We start from the raw sequence: 27,627 nt of genomic DNA, 5'->3' as shown, positions 1-27,627 counted from the left end.
TGAAGTACATAATATATAGAAGTAAATGAACATAGCATTTTAGTATTTGATAAGCCCAAAGATTTTACTTATGGGAAGGAGAACTTAATATTTGACAGAAACTGTTGAAATAACTAGAAAGTAGAATGACAGAAACTAGTTATGGAACATTATCTCACACCATAGAATAAGATAAGCTCCATAATTTAGACACAAAGGATAACATCATGAACAAATGAGAAGGTCCTCAGAAATTTGGATATAATAAAAATTCATACCAAAGAAGAGATGGAAAGAATAATGGCAAATAAAATGAAAAAATTTGGATTATATAAAATTAAATTTTTTTGCATAAATGAAACCAATGCAGCTGAAATTAGAACAGAAGTAAATAGGGGGAAAACTTTGCAGCAAGTTTCTTTGATAAACGTCTCATTTTTAAAATATATAAGGAAATGATTCAAATGAATAAGAATAGGAGCCATTTTCCAATTGATAGTCAAGGGATATGAATAGGCAGTTTTCATAGGAAGAAGTCCACACCTATGAATTACCATATTTTAAAAAATGCTCTAATTCACTAATATTGGAAAAATGCAAATTAAAAACAACTTTGAATTTCTATTTCATATGTAATAGATTGACAAAGTTGACCAAAAAAAGTACAGTGCACATTGATGTACACAATTGGCTGAGCTGTGAAATGGTCTGGTTATTCTAGAAAAAAATAATTTGAAATGCTACATAAATAGCTATTAAACTTTGTATACCTTTTGACTCAGCAGTATCAAAGAAAGAGAAAAACATCCATATATACAAAAATATTTATAATAGCTCTTTTGCAGTGGCAAAGAATTGGAAACTGAGGAGGTACCTTTATCATTTGGGGAATAAGTTGTTCCATGAATATGATAGACTATATTGTGTTGTAAGAAATGATAAAGAAGATAACCTGGGAAGACTTGTATGAACTGATGCAGAGTGAAGTGAGCATAACCAGGAGGACAATTTTTTATGATAATATTATTGTTAAAACAAACAACTTTGAAAGACAGGAAAATGGATTGATACACTAATCAGTTCCACAGTACTCATGATGAAACATGCTGCTCACCTTCTGATAGAGAGGACATCAACTGAGAGTGCAAATTGAGACAAATTTTTTTTGGACATGACCAATGCAGGAATTTGTGTTGTTTAACTATATGTGTTGTAGTGTTTTTCTTTTTTAATGAGAAGTGGAGGGTGTAGGGATAGGGAAAGCTGTGTTTGGGATGAGGGGACAAGATGGGAGTAGAGAAGGCAGGGTTTTTCTTAATTAAAAAGTTTTAATGAGGTGATTCAGGTCAATTCCAATTGTCTTGTAATGGAAAGACCCATCTGCATCCAGAAAGAGGACTATGGGACTTAATGTGGCTCACAGCATAGTATTTTTACTTTTGGTATTGTTTGATTGCTTTTTGATCTGATTTTTCATGTGCAGCATTATAAATATAGAGATACATATAGAAGAATTGCACATGTTTAGCATATATTGGATTACTTGCTGTCTAGGGGAGGGGAGTGGGGGAAAGGGAGGGAGAAAAATTTGGAACACAGGGATTTGATTTAAATATTGAAAACTGTGTTTTGAAAATAAAAAGCAATTGTGAATAAAAAATTTATTTGTGGGAAAACACGGCATTAAATTTAAAAAATTATCCAGTTAGTTGTATCTATAGAAAGCGTTAAGCTTTTGTGAAGTTCATTAATTATATATATTTTTAAAAATGTTTTGCAAACTATTTGAAATATATCTGTTGTCGACCTGGCCATCCTCAGCAACGAGATCAACCAAATCATTTCCAATGGAGCAGTAATGAACTGAACCAGCTACGCCCAGAGAAAGAACTCTGGGAGATGACTAAAAACCATTACATTGAATTCCCAATCCCTATATTTATGCCCACCTGCATTTTTGATTTCCTTCACAAGCTAATTGTACAATATTTCAAAGTCTGATTCTTTTTGTACAGCAAAATAACGTTTTGGTCATGTATACTTATTGTGTATCTAATTTATATTTTAATGTATTTAACATCTACTGGTCATCCTGCCATCTGGGGGAGGGGGTGGAGGGGTAAGAGGTGAAAAATTGGAACAAGAGGTTTGGCAATTGTTAATGCTGTAAAGTTACCCATGCATATAACCTGTAAATAAAAGGCTATTAAATAAAAAAAAAGAAAAAAAAGAAAAAAAAAAAGAAATATATCTGTTGTCTTTGTGAACTTTCCAAGTGATAGTGTGTACTGAACTTGGACTGCCTTCTTACAGAGGCCTTAGATCTAGAGTTCTTATGCTTTTTTGTATCTTGTATCTGATTGGCAGTCTAGTTGAACTTATGGCCCATTCTCAGAATAATGTTTTTAAATAACTGAAGAAAATGTTAAATGTCAGCTAGAGGTTGATAATGTAATTTTTTTCTGGCCCAAGTTAACATTTCTTCTCTGAAATCTTTCCATAAGACTCCTTGGAGTATTTATTCATGGACTCCCAAGTAAAGAGTTTTTCCCTTGGAACTTTTTTTCTTCTTATTTGAGATTTTCAATGTTTTGTCTTTCCTGAGCATAATCTTAACCTCTCTCTTTGTCCAGGGTACCTCATCTGAGTTTGAAGTTGTCTCCCCAGAGGAACGTAAATCACCTTCAGATGGCAATAGTAACAGTTGCATGTTGGTAAGTTGCTTAAAGAGGTAAAACCCTAAGATGACCAGAAGGTCTGTGGGGTGGGGAGACTGGTCAGTTGCTTTCTCCCTTCCCTGCTACTCCCCCTTTTCCATTTCAGTCACTGGCCCATCTGAAAAGTAAAAAGTATTATATACCCTGTCAGGGACTCCAGAAAGAATCAGAATTATCTCTTTGGGAAGAGATGAGGATGGAGGGATAGGACCTTCTCATTCTATGGGCATATATGCAAGAAGTGCATTGACTTCCCTATTTTAGCTTTATGGGCATTGTGATTTTGTAAGCCTCAGCATCCTGCCAGTCGGGCTGCTAAGGTACCTGGGTGTCTCCAAAAGCCATGTGAGTCAGTCCTTTGGGACACCAAGGCTTCGCACCCAGCTTTAGTAAAAAAGACACAGAAAGTCCTGGATGATGAAAGCCTATGATTAACCCTTTTATGCTTATATCCTGGCCCTCCCAAGTAGGCAACAACTTGCCTGCAGGTCAGGCAGCAAATGGATAGGCAGGCATTCATTTAAACTCTGTTGCTTTGTCTCCTTCTTAGTCATTAATACATGTTCACCATCATGCATCTACTGGCTTTAGGCTATCTTTCCAGTTAAGAGCCTTCTGGTGGCTTGAAGTCACTGAGTTTAAAGCAGGGGGGATTGACTATTGTGTGCTCTGAGAGGCTGCTGGCAGTCTTTATCAAGTTTATGTAATTATTTATCAAGTCTTTATTAAGCACATGGCATTCTTGCTGAGCCATATGCTAGACACTGTGGGTGATCTAGATGATGATTTTTTAGCTTAGTAAGTTTACAGTACAATGCTGGAAAAAATCAGTGTGTAAAAAAGTTTTACTTGGAGATGTTACATTAGCATACAGGCCTGATAAGATTAAGTGCTAAATTCTGTGGTTCACTATTGACTGGAGTCCACAGGAAAGATTTCTTGGAGGAATGGAGACTTTGAGGAATGCTTTGAAGCATTTAGAATTAGAATTTAAAGAAATGGTTGTGGGGGATAAGAATGAAGAAATACATACAATATGTATCTATGATTTGTATGTATCTAAGAATATACTCTATGTATATGGGATTGTAAGGAGATGGGCCTAATTGGCCTGTGTAGGAACTGAGCTTAGGATAGGATCAGATTGTGTAAGGAAAGCCAGGAAGAGGTGTTTTGGACTTCAGCATTAGGAAACTTCATGGGTTCTTCAGCCTGGTATGTGGGTAAGGGGAGGTGATAGTTTTCCTTTACTAATTAAACATTTATTGAAGCCTGCTATGTGCAAGATATTGGAAAAGAAACAAATATTTATAAGACCTAGTTCTGACCCTCAAGGAATTCTTTTGGGAAAATAAGATGGTCCCAAATAACTATAATGCAAAACAAAGTGTGTTAAGTGTTATGGAACAACTGTAAGAAAATCCTCTGGGGTTTAGAAAAGGAGAGAACTCCTGGACTACAAAAAGAAAGAAGGCAAAATAATTTTTTCCACTTTAAATAATATTTATTCTTTGCTTTCTTTTGGCATAGGAGGACTGAAAAGTGCTTTAAATTCAGGAGAAAAAATGACAAATGTAAGATAAAATTATCGCAATATGTGCTCTGCTCATTAGGCTCTTTGTTGATGTCTGTATTCTTATCCTCTTGGACCTTACCCATTCTTCCTGCTAGCCCAGGAAGCAACTTGGAGCAGTGGAAGAGCAGGGGAAGAACCCTCCTCTGGTGCTGACTAATTGTGTGGTCTTGTCATTCAAAACTCCTTGGGTCTCAGTTTCCTTATCTGAAGAGTGAGTAAACTGGATTAGATGGCTTCAGAGGTCTCTTCCAGTTCTAGGCTTCAAATTTCATGGTCCAGGAAGGAAAGAATAAAGGTAGCTAGCTACCTTGGTTGCTGCTAAGGCAGATATCCTCCTTATAACCTCTTGCCCTATGACTCAGTAGCTCACAGGAAATTAATGCAACCATGGAATTTCCCCAATTTTGAACAGGGACCAAAGTGGGAAACTGAGACAAGGAAGAAAGGAAAAGCTGGCTTCCTGGAGTGATCTGTCATTACTAGGAAGGTTGTTCCATTGTGATTGTAGGGAAAGTGAAGAGGGCATATGGTATAGTCTGGTTAGAAAGGAGATACTGGACATGCCCTATTACCTTTTGTTTGGGATCTCATTTAGTTCCTTAGTGGGTCTATTTATTATCCTCTCTCCCATCAAAGTAACCAACTGCCTTTCTTCTCTTTTTAGGATCTGGCCCCCTTGCCCAAAGAGGATAGCAACCTGATGCTACATTTGCAGAGGTTAGAGAGCACCCTAAGTGTCTGTGCAGAGGAACCTGATCATACCCAGGTCTTTTCCCACCTGGGCCGCATGGCCTTAGAATTCAACCGACTAGCCTCTAAGGTGCATAAGAATGAGCAGAGAACTTCCATTCTTCAGGTGAGGAGCAGCTTGGCTGTTGGGGTGGTAAGCGTGGGTACACAGGGAATTTGGCAGTGGACCTAAAAGGAGCTAAAGAGCCTATAGTTAGCGTTGTTTTAAAGTGTAGAGAGATTTTTTTCCCCCCTTTGTCAAAGTGATATCATTTTTGGGATATAGTCTGTATTCAGACCAGTATAATACCAGTATGTTTTACTCATTTCATACAAAAGAATAAGCTTTGTTTTTGTTGCACGTATTGACCTTGTTTGAAAGTTTATTTTTCTTTGGGAAGATTAGTCTGAGAATCTGAGTTCAAATTTGAGCTCAGAAAAAAAAAAAATTTACAGCTCTGCTGTTTGCTGCTTCTGTGTTACATTGACTGAGTAGTTTAACTTTTATGGATCTTAGTTTCCTTCTTTTTGAAATGAGAGACTAGGCAAGATGATCTGGGAGGTCTCCTCAGAGTTAAAAAATCTTACTTATTTTTAGTGAAATTGGGCAGTGGAGAGTCTAAAAGAAGATGGATTGTGAGCCTATATGAGAAAGAATTGCCATCAGATGTAGTTCATTCTTAACTTTTCTGAGTGGTTTTGCTAGGAATCTGAACGTATACAGCTTTCAGACAGAAATTTGAGTTTTTCCCAGACACAAGGAACAGGGGAAGTAGAGGAGGGGGAAGAAGGAAGGAAATTAGGAAATGTGAGATCCATGCAAACTTAGTGGTTTTGACAGCTTAATGATTTGTAGACACTTGCCTTGACTCATTTGCCACTCCCCAACAGCATCTTATACCCATGATGTTCTCAGTTAGGTAAAGGAGTCAGCAGTCCCACTCAGCAGAAGAGAAAAATGCCACTTGTAAATTCCTAGACTCTAGAATTTAAAGTAATTTAAAAATTTGAGGTAATATTTAAAATTTTGAGTGATTTTATGTAATATTTAAGTTACTTTAAAATTTTATAATATTTAAATATCAAATCATGGCAAAATAATACTTTTTACTCTTTTTTGTTTGGATCTGTGATTTCACGGGTATTAGAGGTGAATCTTGACTCTTGGCTTTTCATTATGACTACTAATGAATTCATTATATTTTACATGGTAAGATAATTGAAACTCTAAGGAATGAAGGGTCTTGCCTTTGGTAAATGTCAGAGCCAAGATAGGGATCCAGAACTAATTCCAAGTCAAAGTATGCTTAACACAATACACTTGTGCCTCTCACATCACAAACCTGTACTAGAGAGATTGGGGAACCTCAGTATCTGGCACTAGTTTCTTCCCGATTTCTGGAATAGAGGAAAATCTTTAAGATCTGAAGATCAAAGAGGAGCACTCTTCAGCCTTTGCTCTCTTCTGTTCATCATTCAATACTTTGTGTAGAGTGTTAAAATCTCTACTTGAAAGGAAGAAGAAAAAGACTTGTGTGGGGGCAAAGAAGCAATATCTGGCTACAAGATTTGAAGGACTGTCATGTAGAAGAGAGATTGTACTGTTCTTGGCTTTCAGGTTGGATTTCACCTAATTAGAAGGAAACACTTATAGCTATTTAAAAAATGAATGATCTAGTTTAGGAAGTAATGAGCCCTTCTGAAAGAATTTTATTTTTGTCTTCTATTTTTTGAGTACATTTTAGAGTGGAAGAAAGAAGTTGGATTAGGTGATCTGTTTTGAATCATCCATTCACTTGGACCAGCATTTATTAAGTGGCTAGCTGCTGAGTATGCAAAGACAAGAGTGAAACAGTTCCTATCTTCAGGGAGTTTACAATCCATAGAGATAACTTGCATTTTTGAGATTCTTTGATTTTTTTCAGGGACTAGAGGGTTCTTAAGTATGGGGTATTGGGATGGATCTATTTAAGAGTGAGTCGGGCTGATGGAGTTACAACCTCCCTTGCCTCTCTGGTTTCCTTCTCTCACTTCTTTACTCATCTGTTAACAGTTTTGTTGTCTGTCTCTCCCTCATAGACACTGTGTGAGCAACTCCGGAATGAGAATGAGGCCCTAAAAGCCAAACTGGAAAAGGACCTAGAGCAGAGAGACCAAGCCACAGAGAAGCTTCGGTAAGACTCCAGGTCTTGGGGGAAGAAGAGGAAAGGGTTCAATTTGGGACAGAGGTACTTAGATATCTGGAATCATTATAGGCTTCATATTCACAGAAGGTAATAGAGGTTTTTCATGTCTGAAACCCTGAGACTCTTCCTTCTGGCTCTCCCAATTTGGATCTCTGAGTTTCCCTTTCTGTAGGTTGGGCAAAATATGTTCTGAAATTAAAGATGGCAAAGCCATCTTTAAAATATCCAGAGTTCCTCAGATTAAGGTTTGGTAATAATCAGGAACATTCTGAAAAATACATGTGAAGTTCTTGGTAATCCAGTCCAAAGTCTTTTGGCTTCCTTTTTGGAGGTAAGAAAACTAAACATTATGGTTGTCCTTGATCAGTTCTGCCTAGAACTGAGTCCCCTGACACTGGGGACATTGTATTCTCAGAGCTCTGCTGCCCCCTGCTGCTCCCTGTTTTCCAGCTTTACTTGGGCAACTTCCATGCAAAGGGGAAACAAGTTAGAAGTGCCTTTAGTTGTTATCTAGTTTAGAGGTGTCCAGCTTGTAGCTTGGGCCACAGGTGGCCGTCAGAACTTTGGATTGCTGGCCAGAACCTAAAAAATGAAATCTTATTTCAGAGAAATTCCAGTATTCAGTATTCAGTGAAAAAATGAAAAAAAAAACCTAAAAAAAAAAAAAAATGAGAATTGGCGAATGTTTAACAAAATAAATAAAAACATAGTGTCACATAGAAAATATCAGTATGTGGCCACAAGGATCCTTTTCTGTTTGAGTTTGACTTCATAGATCTAGGAAACCACATGTCTCCTGCTCCTGATCTTTGTACAGCTACTGCGTTTACCCTTTTTTCCCCCTTTGTTCCTTTCAGGAAGGCTTTCTGAAGTCTAGGGGCTCCATCCTAGGAAAATGCCTGTTAGTGGATTTATTGTTTGTTGTAGGACAAGGGACTTGTATAGAGACCTTAGAGGGATCCATTAGCCATGAACTTAAAAAAAGAGACTAAATAATTTTGAAGTTTTTGCTTTTAAAAACTTTTTATTTTTCCATATTTTATGATAATTCATATGTCACTAATAATAAAAATGCCCCATTTCAATATTTCAAAATACTTTGTCATTTCATCAATAGAAATAGTCTTTATGCTGAATCATCTCATAGCCTTTGTACTCTTTAGATGATTTTATATGTTGCTATGGCCAAAAAATCATCTCTTGATGGCCATTCTTCTAGTGAATAAACTGGTCTTTTTTGTCAAACACATAGTTTCTCAATGAATTCATATTTGAGTTTTCCAACTTGTTAGAACCTGCCACAAATTCTATCTTCCTGGAATAGGTTTTAAATATTTAGAGACCCTTTCATCTACTGTCAAAGGAATTCAGTGAAAAAAAATAGTATTGCCGAAGTAGGAAGCTGGTTTAAGAGCAGTACTTCCCCAAATATACATATCATTGTGATGCCAAAGACTTCTGGTGAAAGGAGAAATTGACTTACAATGCAAATAACATTTTAAAATATAGTGGTTCCTGCCTAATGATACTGGCAGGAAGAGCCAACAGTATTATATCCAGGCACTATTGTATATTGTATGGCAGGTTGGATACTTTGAGAATTATTAGACACTAAAAAATCCCAAATCATTCAACTAAGGAATATTTTATTGAATATCTACTGTGTCTCCAAATCCATAAAATATAAAACCTTATTATGATTGTAATCTACTTTCTCTCTTTCCCTTTCTTCCCTCCTTTTCTTCTTCCTTCTCTCTTTTCTCCTTTTCTCCTCCTTTCCCCCTTTCCCCCTTTCTTTTCCTCCTTTCCTTTCCTTTCTTCTGAGTCTCAGTCTCCCTATCTTGAAACCTATGATTCCATTGCTGATTGATATAGAAGCTTTGACAATCCCTATGTCTAATTTGGGTCAATTTATTCCTCTTCAGGCAACCTTATGGTCTTCTACCCCTAGGGGCTCCCATATCGATCCTGAACGTAGTGGGGACACCTGATAGATTTCATGCCTAGGATAACTCAGATCTCCTGAGCTCAAATATTTCACCAACTGTAGCTTCCCTAGTATAAGGGATTACAGGCAGGTGCTGCTAATCCATCTGCTCTCACATTTTCTGCTTTCTAGTTAGAATCTTATGTTAAGAAGCCACAATAGGGAGTTAGATACAATATGGTTTTGCTAGTGGTCATTTGTCCTGACCACAGTGCTGTTTTTTTGCAGAAGGATGGGTGTGAATTTTGCAATATATAATGAAATGGATTATGGACTAGATAAGTGAAATGTGTAGATCTTATGGAATGATATAGGAATTGCGAGATATTGGTTTGAATTTGAGTACTGTATTCTTGGAAAATGATTTAGTATCATGGAATTTAGAATTGAAAGAACTTTAAAGTATATTTAGTTCAAACTCCACACACTTTACAGATAAACAAACAAAAAAGATTTGATATATATAGAAGTGCTTTGTAAATCTTAATAAAGCTGTCTATAAATCCTTGTTGCTAGTATTGTTATTAGTCTTAAATGCTACTATCCTCTGAAGTTTACTCTTTGTAATTGCAATTTTAGAATAAAGCCCTTTCCCCTTATCATCCATTCTAAGTTGGGAGAATTTGGAGTCTGGGATACCATGTTTCCTTAGAGAGAAGTAGTGATAGTATGAACTTTGGATTTGAAGGCAGAAGTCCTGAAATTCAATCCTTAAATTGAATCTCCCACTCACTAGCTGTTTTTTTTGGGAAACCTCTTTAAACCTTCTTTTTCCATAAATGGAGATATTATATATACCTTTAGCAACTACCTCACTGGGACGTTGTGAGGATCAAGTTAAAGTATGTCAACATTATGTAAATTAAATATAAATAAGTAAAGTAATATAAATTACATGAATATTATTGTGATAAGGAAGAGGAGACTTTCCAAAGTCACTTAAGTAGTTAATAGCATTGCCTTTTTTGGGGACAAAAGATTCATGGAGAAGTATGCAATTTATTTGACTTGACAAGTGGGAGCAGCAGAGGTGCTGGGTTGTTTCTCATATAGGTTACAAATTTTAAATGCAGAGGTTAGTAACACTACATATAGCCTTCCACATTGAGTCATGGCAAGGTTTCCTCACAAAATTTATTTCTTTATTTGTCTGTGGTCCAGGGAAGAGAACCAGGAGCTAAAGAAGTTGGTTATGAGCAGTAGTGGCAAAGAGGGAGCCACTGGGCTGCCAGGTGGACTAAGAACGGAGGTCTCAGGTCGGAAATCGTTGGCTAGGCAGCAGCAGGTATGGAAGGTCAGAGGAATCTGGCCAGATAAATGGGATCCCACCATATTTCTCACTTATTCCCTTTATCTCTTGGGTAGCCTTATATGTAATCATCATTTGAAAGGTTGGGTGGGGATTAAGGGGGTGGCAAGGGGTGTGTTTTCTCTCTGGAACTGTGGCTAGAAAAATAGTTCTTTCCCCTTATCTACTGTCTAGTTTGAATACACAGGTACTTTGGGTGGATACTAACTTTAATTTACTTCTCTATGAAGAGCCTTTGTGATGAATTGTAAAGACTATTAGTTTGGGAGTCACAAAAACCTGGGAATCCATCCTCTCCCACTTATTTACTGTGTGATCTAGACAAAGTTTTCTTGATCTTCTCTAAGTATTTGAATTGCTTTATCTCAGTGTTTTTTAGTTTAATATTTTTACTATTGCCCTCATAATTTCAAGGAAAGTGCTTTGTAAAATGCAAAGCACTGTATAAATTTGAATCATTGCTATATGTCTTTAGAGCTAAAAAGGAGAGGTTATCAGCACTTTAGGAATTTTAGAAATTGTGTAGTTTTTAGTTGGCTGACTCAGTTATGATGTGCAGAATAGAGTCTTCAAGTTGACAGGATCTCAGAGGTTATCTAATACAGCTTCCCCCTTGATTCAGAAGTCTTCTCTACAGTATTTGTTTTCCTCCACTTATATTCTTTTTTAAAATAGCTTTTTATTTTTCCAAATACATGCAGAGATAGTTAGTTTTCAACATTCACCTTTGTAAAACCTGGTGTTTCAAATTTTTCTCGCTCCCTTCCCCTTTCTCTCTTCCTTGGATAGTAAGCAATCAGATATAGGTTAAACATATAGTAGCAGCAGCAGAGGTTCTGGGTTAAGTTTCCCATATAGGTTACAAATTTTAATTATTCTAAACACTTTTCTATATTTGTCATGCTGCACAAGAAAAATCAGATCAAAGGGAGAAAACAGGAGAAAGAAAAAAAGTAGCAACAGAAGGTTAAAATACTATGCTTTGATTCACATTCAGTCTTCACTGTTCTCTGTCTGGATACTCATCCAGACACTTTTCTTGTAAAGTGTGCTGGAATTGCCTTGAATCACTGCATTGTTGAAAAGAGATAATTCCATCACAATTGATCATCACAATCTTGTTGTTACAGTGCACAATGTTCCCTTGGTGTGGTGCTCACTTCATCAGTTCATTTAAGTCTTTCTAGGCTTTTCTGAAATCAGCCTGCTCATCATTTCTTATAGAACAGTAATATTCCATTATATTCATATACCATTAACTTATTTAGCCATTCTCCAACTGATGGGCATCCACTCAATTTCCAGATACTTGCCGCTTCAAAAAGAATTGCTACAAACATTTTTGCACATATGGGTCCTTTTGCCTTTTTTTAAACGATCTCGTTGGAATATAGACCCAATAAAGACACTGCTGGATCAAAGGGTATGCCCAATTTTATATCCCTTTGAGCATAGTTCCAAATTGGAGCTTATACTCCTGTTTGGCAATATATTCCCTTTTGGAATAGAAACTCTTTGTGGAGCTGAAATCTCCTTGTAATTTCCCCCATTTGTGCAAGGTCTGTCTTCTAGAGCCATATAACATGTCATTTTCCTTCTGAAAACATTGAAAGACAGCAGTCATACTCCTAATGACTTTTCATCTTTAGGAAAAACATATCTAGTTTCTTCAATAAATTCTTATATGACATGGTTCTGAGACTCCATATCATCCTGATCAGTCTGCTCTGAAATTATTCCTATTAATGTTATATGGAACTAGAAATATTACTGGAATCTGACCAGGTCAGATGTACTACTACTAACACCTTCATCAGTCCTGATATTAGACTTTTATCACTGTACTCAGCCCTTCTAGCCACTAAGTCTTATTGTTTTTACATACTGAGCTCATGTGGTTACATTGATTAAACTGGTTCTCTTTTTAGTACTTTGGTTATATCCTCATCAACCATATCCATGCACTACTTGTCTTAGGTGCTAAAGGAAGGACTTTACAGGATTCATTCTCCCTTTTTCAAATGAGAAAACTAAAATTTTAAGCGGTCGAGGTTCTAGCAAGTTTGTAATAGAGCTTGGATTTGAGCCTGAGTCTCTTGACTCTTATTCCTTCCACTATTTTCCATTCTTCCATTTCATTCTTAGTCTCATTTGCTACAGATTTGCTTTATAACCTAGGAACTTGCCTTCTCAAACCCTCATTAAAAAACAATAACAAAAACAAAAGCAACTTTTTTCCTGGATACTTTTTCTAACATTGCATTCATTTCAGAATATATATCTCACTCAACCCCAACCTATCTCAATCAGAATCTCCCTTGGAGTAGCTTTTTAAAGCTGAGTAAAACCTATGCATGCAATAGTTGTTTCTGTGGATATCACATTCCACATACTGGAGTACATTTTTCAAAACTCTCTCTCTATGTTGCACAGCCTCATTTTTTCCTTTCATTACCTCCCCTACTTCCCTTGCCCTGGCATTCACCAAGAAGTCAGAGTAATCTAATAAGAATACTGACTTTGGTGCTAGAAGATCTTGAGCTCTAAGTCCTGGGCATAAGGATAGTCCCTTTTGTCTTGTGGCCACAGTTTTTAGTCTAGTAACTTGCAAAGAAATACCTAATAAATGGTAGTTAAGTTGAAGTTCATTTAATATCGGTTATTAGTTTTCATCAGTGAACATATGTTCTCTCCTTGTCTCTTGATGGACTATAGGCTTAAGAATGAAAGAACATGAAAGGAATACATTGTTCTTAGTCTCTTCTGAAAGAAGGGGAGTTTCTGATATGGTTCCAGGCCAGCCACATCCTATACTACTCCTGCCTAGGTGCAATACGAGGCAATTCTCAGCCAGGAAGAGGGACCAGAGCCTCATGAATTCTACAGAAATACCTGCTAGGAAGAGGGAAATGAATGATCTTAGCACAGAATTGAATTCTAACAGTGACTATAATTAAGCAAAAGAGAATTATAATTCCAAGATCACAAGGATCTGCAAGGTAGACCATCTAATCTAGACATTTTAGTGACAGAAATGAAAAATTGAGATGCAGAGAGAGAAACTGATGTGTTGGGAGTTATATAGTACATTTCTGGTGGATATAGGATTCCTTTGATGACTCCTTGTGGTATTCTTTTCTATTGTTTTCATTTCTTTGGACCTTTTGTTTTCTGTAGGAGAGAATCATATATTAGGGATTGTTGGATGCAAGGAGAGGAAATGGTGGTATGGGGATGTCTAGAAGAAGGATAGCAAGAATGGAAGCATTCTAGTTTGGGAGAATGAGGGCATTAGCAAATATTCTCTTAACTCTACTAAAGCTCTGTTTTCTTTTCTCCTTCAGGCTGGTATAAGCCCAGGTAATATCCCTGAGGCAGGGACTATGGGAGCTGCTGAGAAGAAAGTGAAGATGCTTGAGCAGCAGCGGACTGAGGTAACCAGCCCAGGGTAGGGGCAGAAAGAGAAACCTAATTACCCCCCAAAACTTTCCACTAGAATCTTGACTCTGGTCAAGGAAATACTTGGGAAGGTTACTGTAGAGAAGTCCATTATATTGTCTTTCAATGTCTCCAAACCTGGAATCCTTTTGGAACTTTGGCTCTGGAATGGATAGGTTTTTACCCACTCTTTTCCATGGCCAGTTTTCTGAAAAGAAGAAATTGTTTTGGAAAGGAGATTCCAAGTAGATTTTTTATGTCAAACCTCTGGGCAGCCAAAGCTGTGTCATCATATCTTAAGGCAAATTTCAGCATTTATTATGGTTGACCAAAGACTAAGACATTGCCACATGATGATAACTTGGTACATGTGATCATGGAAGGAAAACTTGTAGAGAAGGATTACAGTCCATTTGGCTTCTCTGTATGAACTTAGAGTATTTCAATTTCAATTTTACTTCTTCCATGGATCATTCCTTCTCAGTCCTGAAAGCAACTAGTTCCCTTATTTACCATTCATTTATTAAGCTTCTGACTATGATGTACAAATCTACTAAACACTAGACAAGGGAACTCTCTGTTTCTGCAGGGTGCTTTGCCTCTTCCCTATATGGGCCAATTTCATTCCTGCCTCCAGAATTTGGCTGATTCTGTGTATTTCCTAGGATGCTTTCCCCTCCTTTCCACCTCTCCAAAGTCTATCCATCCTTAAGACTCAGTTCAAGCCTTACCTATTCCTTCCTGACTGTTCCAGCCCACACTGATCACTACCTTTTTTTTTAAAATAGTTTTTTTTTTTTTTATTAAATATTTTTATTTGGGGCAGCTAGATGGCACAGTGGGAAGAATGCTGGCCCTGAAGTCAGAATAACCTGAGTTCAAATCCAGCGTCAGACACTTAATACTTCCTAGCTGTGTGACCCTGGGCAAGTCACTTAACCCCAATTGCCTCAGCAGAAGCAAAAAAGAAAAGAAAAAAAAGATTTTTATTTACAAAACATATTTACAAAACATTTTCAACATTGATCCTTGCAAAACCCTGTGTTCCAAATTTTCCCCTCCTTCCCTTCACCCCCTTCCCTAGATGGCAGGTAATCCAATATATGTTAAACGTGTTTAAATATGTTAAATTCATTATATGTATACATATTTATACAATTATCTTGCACAAGAAAAGTCAGATCAAAAATGAAAAAAAAAAACAGAAAAATACAAAATGCAAACAAACAACAACAGAAAGAATGAAAATGCTATGTTGATCACTACCCTTTTTAACTGCTATTTCATGTGATACTAGTCTTGTCTTCCCAACAATAATACCATAATCACCTGAAGGGCAGGTTTTCTCATTCTCTTGTAATCCTTTGTGCCTAACACACAAGACTAGCTATATAGATTAGATGAGGGATACAGACGGGTTGAGTTACATTCTATTGAACCATGATCTACATCTTCCCCCACTGCCAAGATTATGTGAAGGTTGTTTGTTTCAGGATTTGCAGGGAGCTAGCCTCTCTAGTTCCATGTTAACTCTGGCTTCTTCCTGTAGCTTCTGGAGGTGAACAAGCAGTGGGACCAGCATTTTCGTTCTATGAAGCAGCAGTATGAACAGAAGGTAATAAAGGCTCCTCTCCAGCCATTTTAGACGTTGTTTGGATCAATGTGATATACAGTATAGTAGAAATACTGCTGGACTGCATTCAGGAGAACTGTATTCAAGTCTTGACTGATACTTCTTGTATATATGACTGTGGCCATTGATTTCAGATTCCTAAATGTCAGTTTACTTATTTGTAAAATTAAGATAATAATCCTTGCATGATTTCTGGCATAATGTTTTATTTGGAAAGCTTTATATAAACCTGATAAGACTATAAGTATGTGTTGGTTAATTAGTTGATTTGAGAAGAGGGGGGAAAAAAAATCTTAGTTTTTCACCGCAGGATGCCTGACAGTTTTAGTCTTCATCTTTCCAGTCTGTTTCTCAGAGGCTTAGGAATTTCTGCACCTGATGTTGGGGTCATTGGGGGTTAGGATAATTGAGCAGAGGTGGGATAGACCCTGACTTAAGTTTGGTTCTCTTTGTTTTTTATTGCTGATTCTTCCTTTACATAGATCACGGAACTACGACAGAAGCTGGCTGATTCTCAGAAGTTGGTGAGTGAGCTAGAAGCTGACCGAGAACAGAAGCAGCGAGATTTTGACAGAAAGCTTCTCCTGGCCAAGTCCAAGATTGAAATGGAGGAGGCAAGTATGGTCCCCTCAGTCCTAACACTTATCCCTAGGCCTTTCCCTTTGTGACTTGGTGAACTCTACCAAGACAGAGTTGGAGAACATGCCAGAGTAGAAATAAGGAAGGCCTAGGAAATTTTAATACCTAATCTTTCCCTTGAATGAACTTAGACGAGATGGGACATTAATGGATCAACTGGTTCATCTCCTTGTCATCCAAGGCAAATAATAGTTGATTCTACAACCTCTTTTATCATAGAAGCATAGAATTTAAGGGCTGGAAGGGACTAAGTCTTCATTATCCTTAGAATCAAGAAATTCTTCCTCAGAATTATAGGTTGACTTGTTCTTGTTTTTATACAAATCTACTTCCTGGTTCTCTATGTCTGGGATTCTAACCTTCAGTTCTTTCTAATAAATAGCTCATTTTTCTTTCAGAGGAATGAGACTCAGAACTTTTTCCATTTTATCACAAATTGAGGAGGTTAGTTGAGAGTAATACCTTGAAACTTGAACTAAGCCATGCTATGATTCCTGAACTACTTTTGAATTTCAGCAGTTGGAATAATTTTGTTGACAGATGATTAGCATCCTACTTACAAATGCATTGTGAGATTAAACAGCCAGAAATTTCTGATCTTTTAAGTAAGGATATAGTCAGCTCCTGAATCTTTGTATCAGGAAGAATGGACAATAGTAGTAATAAAACATATATTGTTTTTATGGCTCTGGAATACATAGTATGATGATTTTTTTTTTAATTGAAACTTTTTATTTTTAAAACTTATGTAAGATTTCACCATTGATTGTTGCAAAACCTTGTGTTCCAATTTCCTTTTCTTCCTTCCATCCTCTCTCCTAGATAGCAAGTAATCCAATATATGTTAAACATGGTAAAAATATATATAAATCCAATATAGGCATACATATTTATATAATTAGGTAATGCTTATTTTTTATAGGTGATTTACCTTAATTCTGTTTGGCTCAAGGTAATGTTTATATATCTCCCATCCCTTAGCAATACTGAGGGCAGAGCAAAGTGATTCTGAATTATACTGGAGGCTGTGGTAAACTTGCCTTAGGTTTAAACAGTTATTTTAAATAACACACAAAGTAGATAATGGGGAGTTGAAAGTATCATTTTAATATGCCTATGGCTTGCCTTATTTTGGTTGAACCTGTTTTCCAATAATAGGATTCCTTGGATTCCTAAGATCAGTTGAAATAAACTTACTTCTTTCTATGCACTTTCTTCTTTTTTCTCCAGTCTTTTTCTTTTCAGATCTCAAATTTATTACTTTCTTTTTTCAACAAACATTTATTAAGTGCCTGTATGGATAGAGAGAAAAGATTAAAAAGATAAATAATATCTGGTCTTCACAATCAGAGTGCTAAAAGTTTAGTAGAAAGATAAGCCATGAATAATGGGAATTATAATGGGGTCAGAGGTGGGCATAAATGGACCAGAAGATTGGAGTCTGGAAGATCAGGGGTCAAGTTCTGTCTCTGACTTTTATACTGGCTTTGTTAATATGAACAAGTCATTTAATCTCCCATTGTCCAGGGAAATACCCTAAAAATGATCATTTAAAGATAAGTTGCTGATCTGTATTAATGGAGAGACTTTCCACACCAGGAGTTTTTCAATCTAGTGAATTTACAATTCTGGATTGAAAACAATAGCACCAGCAATAATAATCCTCCCAAAAAGTATGTAATACTAATTATGTAATCACTTGAGAGAAGGGGGAAAATCACTTACAGTTGAAGAAATCAGAGAAAGCTTCACGGATGAGTGGTGCTTAGAAGTAGACCTTGAACAACAAGAAGAAATGATGAGACAGATATTCCAACAAGGAAATGGAGATGGGAAGCATGAAAAGTAGTTAAGAGGAAGTAAGAATAGTTCTATTTGGCGGAAATGGAAATTTTGTGAAGGAGAGGGATATGTGACACATTCTTGCATTTCCTTAGAGAAGAAGAAGAGCTTCAGATTTAGCATTGCAAGATTCTACAATAAAGGAAGACAGTTAATTTGTCCCTTTGTAAAGTATGGTTTTGAACTTGGGGATGAAGTTGAGATCTGCAAACTTTTTTTTTCTTAATTCTAACTCTTTCAGTACAGTTGATTTTCTTTGTAATATAAGTGTTTCTTTTATGAATTTAAAAACATGTATTCTAAGACAGTCTATATATTTTAGCAGATTGAAAAAAGGGTCCTTGACACCAAAAAAAGGTGAGCTCCTGCTTAGATGATGTGAAAAATGAGGTGGAAAGCAAGGGATGGTCTTTTGTTTAGCTTCTGTCTGTTTTCCACTCTAGGCTGATAAAGAAAGATTAACAGCAGAAGGCAAGGACCTGAGGCAGAGAGCTAAGTACCTCCAGGATCAGTTGGTTCCCCTTACTCGACAACGGGAATACCAGGAGAAGGAGATCCAGCGTCTGAACAAGGTAAGCATCTTGGCAGTCAGTGCTTATTCCTAGTATTTGTCCCTTGCTTAGTGCCTTAGGATTGCTATCCATCTACATTGCTCTCCCACCCTGTTTGCCTTTTTTGTTGTTGGTGGTGGTAGTAACTAAATCTCTGCTTTTCCTCATTTCTCTCCTTTCTAATACTTACTAATCTTTGGACAGTTCACAGCTGAGAGGGTGGATCAGAGCTAGAAATGCAAATATTTGGCTACAGATCAGAAAACAACCTAAGGGCCCCCATTATCCTATTAGTCATTGCTACCCACTCCAGACTGTCCTGACCACTCTATTCTATGTGTGACTCCTATGCAGACTGGGGGATTTCTATATTATCTTAGAGGCTATAGAGAGTCGTTGAATGCCTTGTTGAAGGAAGCAACATGGTCAGACCTGATTGATTATTTTGGCAGCAATGTGGAGGATATTTTGGAGAAGTGAGAAGTAATAATGATCTAAATTAGAGCCACATGAATGGAGAGAATGGGAGCAAATTTGAGAGATTTGTGGAGGTAGAATGGACAGGACTTGGCAACTAATTAAATGTGGGTGGTGAGGGAGTAGAAAGAATCAAAAGATGACTCAGATTTTACACCTGGATTACTAGAAGAATGGTGGTACTATCAGAAGAAATAAGGAAGTTGGATCAAAGAGCAAGTTTAGGAGAAAAGATGATTTGTTTAGATTGAGATGTGTGGAGTTCAGTTGCTGATGGGATAGCAAAATATAATGTACACCAGGTAAATAAATGTGCAGAACTAGAACTGAAGGGAGCTTAAGAAAAATGCTTAGGGGTAGAAACAAGATAGTGAAGTAAAAGAAAGAACAGGTATGTTGTCCCCTATACTTCTTCCACAAAGTTCTAGAAAATACACCAGGACAAGTCTTGATCAGAAGACCCAAGGAAAAAGTGAATCATATTTTTTTCATAATTATAACTTTTTATTGACAGAATCCATGCCTGGGTAATTTTTTTTACAACATTATCCCTTGCACTCCCTTCTGTTCCGACTTTTCCCCTCCCTCTCTCCCCTCCCTCCCCCAGATGGCAATACATGTTAAATATGTCACAGTATATCCTAGATACAATATATGTGTGCAGAACCGAACAGTTCTCTTGTTGCACAGGAAGAATTGGATTCAGAAGGTAAAAATAACCCGGGAAGAAAAACAAAAATGCAAAGTTTATATTCATTTTCCAGTGTTCTTTCTTTGGGTGTAGCTGCTTCTGTCTATCACTGATCGATTGAAACTGAGTTAGATCTTCTCTTTGTTGAAGAAATCCACTTCCATCAGAATACATCCTCATAGAGTATTGTTATTGAAGTATGTAATGATCTCCTGGTTCTGCTCATTTCACTTAGCATAAGTTCATGTAAGTCTTTCCAAGCCTCTCTGTATTCATCCTGCTAGTCATTTGTTACAGAACAATAATATTCCATAACATTCATATACCACAATTTACCCAACCATTCTCCAACTCATGGGCATCCATTCATTTTCCGGTTTCTAGCCACTACAAACAGGGCTGCCACAAACATTTTGGCACATACAGGTCCCTTTCCCTTCTTTAGTATCTCTTTGGGATGTAAGCCCAGTAGTAACACTGCTGGATCAAAGGATATGCACAGTTTGATAACTTTTTGAGCATAATTCCAGATTGCTCTCCAGAATGGCTGGATATAGTGAATCATTTTTCCATCTCGGGTTGTTATAATGAGGCAGACAGAAATATCTAGAACCCCTGAGGATGAGGTAGCCAGGAACAAAGTATGTGGAACATTTCAGTGCTAGGAGAGGCTGTGCTGAGGGGAAAATAAGGTCACAGGTCCAACATAGAGGGTCCTCCACTTGTGTGGGGTAGAAGAACTGGCACCAGCTGTCAGCTCTGTCAGTCATTACTCAGTTCCAGGCCCCAGATTCAGGGTGGACTGAGGAGGGAACTTGTGTCTGGGGGTGGTATTTCAAGATAAGGAACTATATAACCTAGCTAGAAACAAGTTCAGAAGCAAACAGGCACTGTGTTGTGACTGTGACCCTAGGAGCAGAGCAGAGTTTCAGTTCCAACATCTTGCTCAATCTAAAGCCTGAAGTAGAATAACCAAAGAGAGCCTATAGTTCTGTCACTGCATCTGCAGGCCTTTTCAAATAGCTGTTAGCAATTGAATTCAACAACAGCGTACAAGAACTTTCAGACAAACGATAGAAATGTCATACAGACACAAATCCATATCCTTGATCAACCTAGAGCACTGAAAACCTGCAGGTCAGGTCCAGGAAGAACCCAACAGACAGTGCCCCAAGAAGGCAACAAAAGCATTTTAAAGGACAGATGCTCAGTTTTCCTTCAGAAGTACAGAGAGCCTAGTCCTAATATAAAATCTGAAGTCAGGACGCAAACCCAGAGGGAAAAAAAGATTCCAGAATATCTATAAGCAAAGCTCAAGTACAAATTCAGTTTCAGCACAAGTCCAGAATTGTTGGAAAATAATTTAGTTATTTTAAATGGATTTTTTTCTTTCTGTCTTGCTGCTGGGCTTTGTTGGTCATATAAAGAAATGCTGAAGATTTATGTAGGTTTATCTTATATTCTGCAATTTTGCTAAAATTCTTAATTATTTCAAGTAATTTTTTAGTTGATTCTCCAGGATTGTCTAAGTATAATATTTTATCATCTGCAAAGATTGATAGTTTTGTTTCTGCATTGCTTATTCCAAATTATTTCAATTTTTTCTTTCTCTTATTGATATAACTAACATTTCTAGTACCATACTGAATAATACAGTGATAATTGGCATACTTGCTTCACCCCAATCATATGATCAGATAGATTTTTCTCCAGGGCCTTATCTTTACTCTGTGTGTGTATGTGCATCTCTGCTTCAAGTCTATTTCTTATAAACAACATAGTATAGGATTCTGGGTTTTGATCCACTTTGCTATCTGCTTCTGTTTTATGGGAGAATTTATGCCATTCACATTCATGGTTATGATTACAAACTGTGTATTTCCCTCCATTATATTCGTTCTCTCTCCTTTCATCCTTCCTTTCCTCACCATTGTTTTGCTTCTGTCTGTCACCTCTTTTGGTCTGCCCTCCTTTTGGTTTTCCCTACATCTCTTCCCCATTTCTTAATATCCTACTTTCCTGTCAGGTAAGATAAATTTCTGTGTTCAACTGATTATGCATGTTATTCTCTCTTTGAGCCAATACTGTTAAGAATAAGGTTCAGGTGATGCTTATTGCTTACCCTTCTTCTATCATCCCCTACATTGTGAATAGATCTTTTGCTCTTTTTCATGTGAAAGAACTTACACCATTTTACCTTTTCTTTCCTTCTGCATCCAATGTATTTCTCTTTCTCATTCCTTAATTCTTTTATGTTATTCCCTCAAATTCACTTTTCACCTCTACCCTCTATGTAATATTCCTTCTAGTTGCACTATTACTGATATTTTTAAAAACTGATACTTTTTTAAAAAATACAAGTGTCATCTTCCCATGCCGGGATGCAAACAGTTTAGCCTGTTGAATCCCCTATGTTTTCTTTTCCCTTTTTACCTATTTATGCTTCTCTTGGGTCTTAATATTGGAGGTCAGATTTTATTTTTAGTTTTGATCATCTCTTTATGAAAGCTTGACATCCTTCCATTTCATCGAATGACTTTTTTTTCCTTGATGTATTATGTTTAATTTTGCCAGGTAAGTGATTCTTGGTTGTAATCCTAGTTCTTTTACCTTCTGGAAAATTATGTTCTATGACCTTCAGTCCTTTAAAGTTGCAGCCCCCAACTCCTGTGTAAACCTGATTGTGACTCCCCTTATTTGAATTGTTTCTTACTGGCCACTTGTACTATGTTTCCCTTGAACTGATAGTTCTGAAATTTGGCTATGATGTTCTTTAAAGTTTTTATTTTAAGATCTTTTACCTGGTGAATAAAGTGATAAGGTGGATTCTTTTAGTGTCTATTTTGCCCTCTGGTTCTAAGATATCAGGGCAGCTTTCCATGGCAATTTCTCAAAAGATGCTGTCTAGGTCCTTATGGCTTTGATAGTTCAATGATTGTGATATTATGTCTCCTGGGTCTGTTTCTTAAGCCAATTGTTTTTCCTATAAAGTATCTTATATTTTTTTCTTCATTTTCATTTTTTTGAATTTGTCTTGATATTTTATAGAATCATTAGCTTCCACTTGCCCAGTTCTGACTTTTAAGATATTGTTTTCCTCAATTATCTTTTATAGTTTCTTTTCCATTTGGCCAATTGTACTCTTTAAGGAATTATTTTCTTCAGCAGATTTTTGTATCTCCTTTTCTATTTGGGCAGTTCTAGCAGTTTTCTAAGCTATTGACTTTTTTTTTATTATTATCTTGCATTTTCCCATTTCTTATTTCTTTCCCTAGTCTTTCTTTTTTTTTTTTTTTAAAAAAGATTTTTAAGTTCCTTTTTGAGATCTTCCATGAGTTCTTTTTGGGAGATCACTTCCCATTTTTCTTTGGGGTTTTGCCCATAAGTGTTTTAATATTGTTGTCCTCATTTCAGTTTGTGTATTGATCTCTGTCACAGAGATCTCTGTGTAAACAGAGTCAGGTAAACAGCTTACCTGATATTGATTGGGTTTCTGGTGGTGGTGTCTGGTAGGTTTTCAGGCCCAGTGGAGTGTTTCTGCATTTCCCTGGGGCTATGCTGAAGCATGAGGGGACTCATGCTGTGGCTACCTGTTCCTTTAGGCACCTGTAGGGTTTTTGTCAACCTGTTTGCCCAGGGCTGTGTTGAAGCACATGTTGGTCTGGCTGCTGGAGGATGCATGTGGTTTCTGGAGCTAGAGTCTACTGACTCCCCAAGCCATGATAAGGTATCTGGCATTCCTGGTATTGTCCTGGAATTTGCTTGGAAACTTCCTGTTCTGGGCTCCTTTTTACTCAAGTAAGATGGACCCCTCCTGCAGATCTTCCAAGTTTCCTGGGCTAAAAGATTGTTTCATCCTGTCTTCTTGCTGGTTCTGCTAGTCCAGGACCTATTTTTGGGTATTGTTTTATGGTTTTCCGGAGATGAACATGGGAGAATTACAGTGATTTACTGCTTAGTTTGCCATCTTGGCTCCTGGAAGTGAAAAACTGAATCAAGAGTTTTTAAAAGAAGTACAAAAATATTTTAAAAATCAAATGAAAATACTAGAGGAAACAATGAGAAAAGCTAGGGAAGAAAGAATTGGAACAGTAATTAATAGCTTGGCATAACAGGTGTACAATATGAACAACAGATGTCCACACTACAAAATCCCAGAAAAATCAGAATACATTAAATGGAAACCAATGATTCTATTGTTGGTCAATAAATAAACATTTATTAAGCAACTTTTTTTGTGCGAGGTACTGTGTGCGCTGGGGATACAAAGAAATATAAAAAATTGTCATTGCTCTCAAAGAACTCACAATCTAATGGACAAGATAACATGAAATTAATTATATACAAACAAGCTGTATTCAGGATAAACTTGAAATTATCAACAGAAATTAAAGGGGGATTAGGAAAACTTCTTATAAAGTTGGGTTTTTAACTTAGACTTGAAATAAGTCAGGGAAGCCAAGAGGCAGAGATGAAGATAGAAAACACTTTAGGCAGAAAGGATGAGGAGGGAGATAGCCCAAGAAAATACCCAGAGTTGAATGGGGGAGCATCTTTTTTTTAAGAAGCAACAAGGATTCCTTTATCACTGGTCATACGAGTATGTGGTGGGGTAAGTGATATAAGAAGCATAGAAAGTTGGAGAAGTGGGGTGGGGGGGGGAGAAATTGAATGTCAAATAAGAGTTTATATTCAATCCTGTAGGTGATAGAGAGCTATTGGGTCTATTTAGTAATGAAATGACACAGTCAGACCACTTTTTTAGGAAGGTCACTTTGACAATTGAGTAGAACATGGACTAGAGTCAGGAGAGATTTGTGGTCAGTGAATCTCCTAGCAGACATTGCAGATGAAGACACATACCAGAGAGTAGCAATGTCTCAGAGGAGAGAGATGTTAGGAAGGAAAAATCATTGGACGTGGAAACAGATTAGATGTGGGGGGTGGACCAGTGAGGAGATGAGGATGACACTTTAAGTGGTAAGCCTTGTATGACTGGGAAAATGGTAATGCCCTTGGTAGAATAAGGAAATTGGGGAAAGGGGGAGGTTTTGAGGGAAAGATAATGAGTTCAATTTTAGACATTTGTTTAAGCAACATCAAGTACACTGTTGGAAATGAACATTTGGTGCATGGTGAGGAGAGATGGTTAGGACAGGATAAGAAAATTTAAGAACCATTAGCATAGATAACAAATCTATGGGAGCTGACAAGATCACCAAGTGAAATAGTATAGAAAAGAGTTCTAAGATAGCCTCAAATGACACCTATGATTGGCAGGTATGACCTGAATAAAGATCCATCAAAGGATAATGAGGAGTGGTCAGATTGGAAGGGAACTGAAATATTAAAACAAAGTGAAAAACTTCAAGAAAAATAAAATATACGTGCAAAAACAACTGGCCTGGAAAAAAGGGGGATAATTTAGGAATCATTGGATTATTTGAAAACTATTACCAAAAAACAAACCCATCTACCATAGTTTAAGAAACATGAAAGAAAATTACCCATTTCTCTTAAAACCAGAAGGCAAAATATAATCTTTCACCTGCTGAAAGAAACCCCCATATGAAAATGTCCAGAAATATTATGACTAAAATTGAGAATTTCCAGGTCAAATAAAAGATACTACATACATTCAGACAGAATTTAAGCATCTAGAAAACACAGTCAAAATCACACACAGCTTAGAAATCACCATAATAAAAGGAATAGAGTACTTGGAATCTAATCCAGAATGCAAAAAATAAAGAATTACAGCCAAGAATAATTTACGCAGCAAAACTGAGTATAATACTACAGGGGGAAAATGGTTCTTTAAAGAAATAGAAGACTTCAAAACATTCCTGATGACACGACCAGAGCTGAGTAGAAATTTTTAAATACAAACATAGGAGTCAATAGAAACTTAAAAAGGTAAATGAGAAAGCAGTCATAAAGGACTAAACAAGAATAAACTTTTTTACATTCTAATATATAGAGATAATACATACATTCTTTCAGAACACTTTCATAAAGGATCATAGAAGGAAGTATGGAAGTAGTTCTTTTATGCTCTGATGATCTTAGAAGAATGGAAAGAGATAAGAGGAAATTACTGGCCAGGGGAAAGGGAGAAAAAGGATGAGGAAAATTATTATAATCAAATAAAAAGCTATTAGAAATAATCCACAACTTTAGCAAAGTTGCAGGACACAAAATAAATCCACATAAATCCTCAGCATTTTTTTACATAACTAACAGAATTTAACAGCAAGAGATACAAAGAGAAATTCCATTCAAAATAACTGTTGATAGTATAAAATATTTGGGAATCTATCTGCCAAGGGAAAGTCAGGAACTAGATGAGCAAAACTACAAAACACTTTCCACACAAATAAAGTCAGATCTAAACAATTGGGAAAATATCAAATGCTCTTGGCTAGGTTGAGCAAATATAATAAAGATGACAATACTTCCTAAACTAATCTATTTATTTGGTGCTATACCAAACTCCCAAGAAACTATTTTACTTATCTAGAAAAAATAACAACAAAATTTATCTGGAAGAACAAAAAAAAAGGTCAAGAATTTCAGGGGAACTAATGAAAAAAAAAACAAAAAACAAATGAAGGCAACTTAGCTGTACTAGATGTAAAACTATATTATAAAGCAGCGGTCACCAAAACCATTTGGAATTGGCTAAAGAATATACTAGTTGATCAGTGGAATAGGTTAGGTTCACAGGACAAAGTAGTCAATAACTATAGCAGTCTAGTGTTTGACAAACCCAAAGACCCCAGCTTTTAGGATAAGAATTCACTATTTGACAAAAACTGCTGAGAAAATTGGAAACTAGTATGGCAGAAACTAGGCATTGACCCACACTTAACACTGTACACCAAGAAAAAGTCAAAAATAGGTTCATGATCTAGGCACAAAGAATGAAATTATAAATAAATTAAAAGAACATAGAATAGTTTACCCTTCAGACCTGTGGAAGAGGAAGGAATTTGTGATCAAAGAAGAACAAACGATCATTATTGATCACAAAATAGATAATTTTGATTATATTAAGTTAAAAAGTTTTTGTACAAACAAAACTAATGTGGACAAGATTAGAAGGAAAACTGGGAAAACATTTTTATATTCAAAGTTTCTGATAAAGACCTCATTTCTAAAATATATATAGAATTGACTCAAATTTATAAGAAATCAAGCCATTATCCCATTAATAAATGGTCGAAGGATATGGACAATTTTCAGTTGAAGAAATTGGAACTATTTTTAGTCATATGAAAAGGTGCTCCAAATCATTGTTGATCAGAGAAATGCAAATTAAAACAACTCTGAGATACCACTACTCACCTGTCAGATCAGCTAAGATGATAGGAAACGATAATGACCAATGTCGGAGGAGATGTGGGAAAACTAGGATACTGATACATTGTTAGTGGAATTGTGAATGAATCCAGCCATTCTTGGAGAGCAATTTGGAACTATACTCAAAAAGTTATCAAACTGTGCATACCCTTTGATCTAGCAGTGCTACTACTGGACCTGTATCTCAAAGAAATTTTAAAGAAGAGAAAGGGACCTGTTTGTGCAAGAATGTTTGTGGCAGCCCTCTTTGTAGTGGCCAGAAACTGGAAACTGAGTGGATGCCCATCAATTGGAGAATGGCTGAATAAGTTTCGGTATATGAATGCTATGGAATATTATTGTTCTGTAAGAAATGACCAACAGGATGATTTCAGAAAGGCCTGGAGAGACTTGCCTGAACAACAATACTATATGATGATCAATTCTGGTTAACGTGGCTCTCTTCAACAGTGAGATGATTCAGAGCAGTTCTAGTCATTCAGTAATGAAGAGAGCCATCTACACCTAGGGA

The 27,627-nt window shown here is 36.6% G+C and overlaps 1 protein-coding gene across 7 annotated transcripts in view; it reads left to right on the top strand.

Annotated features, from left to right (window-relative positions):
* Positions 1-27,627, top strand: part of TNIP1 (TNFAIP3 interacting protein 1) — a 66,721-nt gene that overhangs the window by 32,233 nt on the left and 6,861 nt on the right. For all 7 annotated transcript variants that reach the window (XM_031953548.1, XM_031953549.1, XM_031953543.1 and 4 more), the window contains 8 exons: positions 2,613-2,693; positions 4,937-5,128; positions 7,081-7,175; positions 10,336-10,459; positions 13,828-13,917; positions 15,471-15,536; positions 16,037-16,168; positions 18,479-18,607. In XM_031953548.1, the coding sequence (XP_031809408.1) occupies positions 2,613-2,693; positions 4,937-5,128; positions 7,081-7,175; positions 10,336-10,459; positions 13,828-13,917; positions 15,471-15,536; positions 16,037-16,168; positions 18,479-18,607 (909 nt within the window). The remainder of the gene's footprint in view (positions 1-2,612; positions 2,694-4,936; positions 5,129-7,080; positions 7,176-10,335; positions 10,460-13,827; positions 13,918-15,470; positions 15,537-16,036; positions 16,169-18,478; positions 18,608-27,627) is intronic.

This window comes from Sarcophilus harrisii, chromosome 2 (assembly GCF_902635505.1).
Source record: "Sarcophilus harrisii chromosome 2, mSarHar1.11, whole genome shotgun sequence".
NCBI classification, from domain to species: domain Eukaryota; kingdom Metazoa; phylum Chordata; class Mammalia; order Dasyuromorphia; family Dasyuridae; genus Sarcophilus; species Sarcophilus harrisii.
Note: the sequence above shows the minus strand (reverse complement) of the source record. Positions and strands in the feature narration are given on the sequence as shown.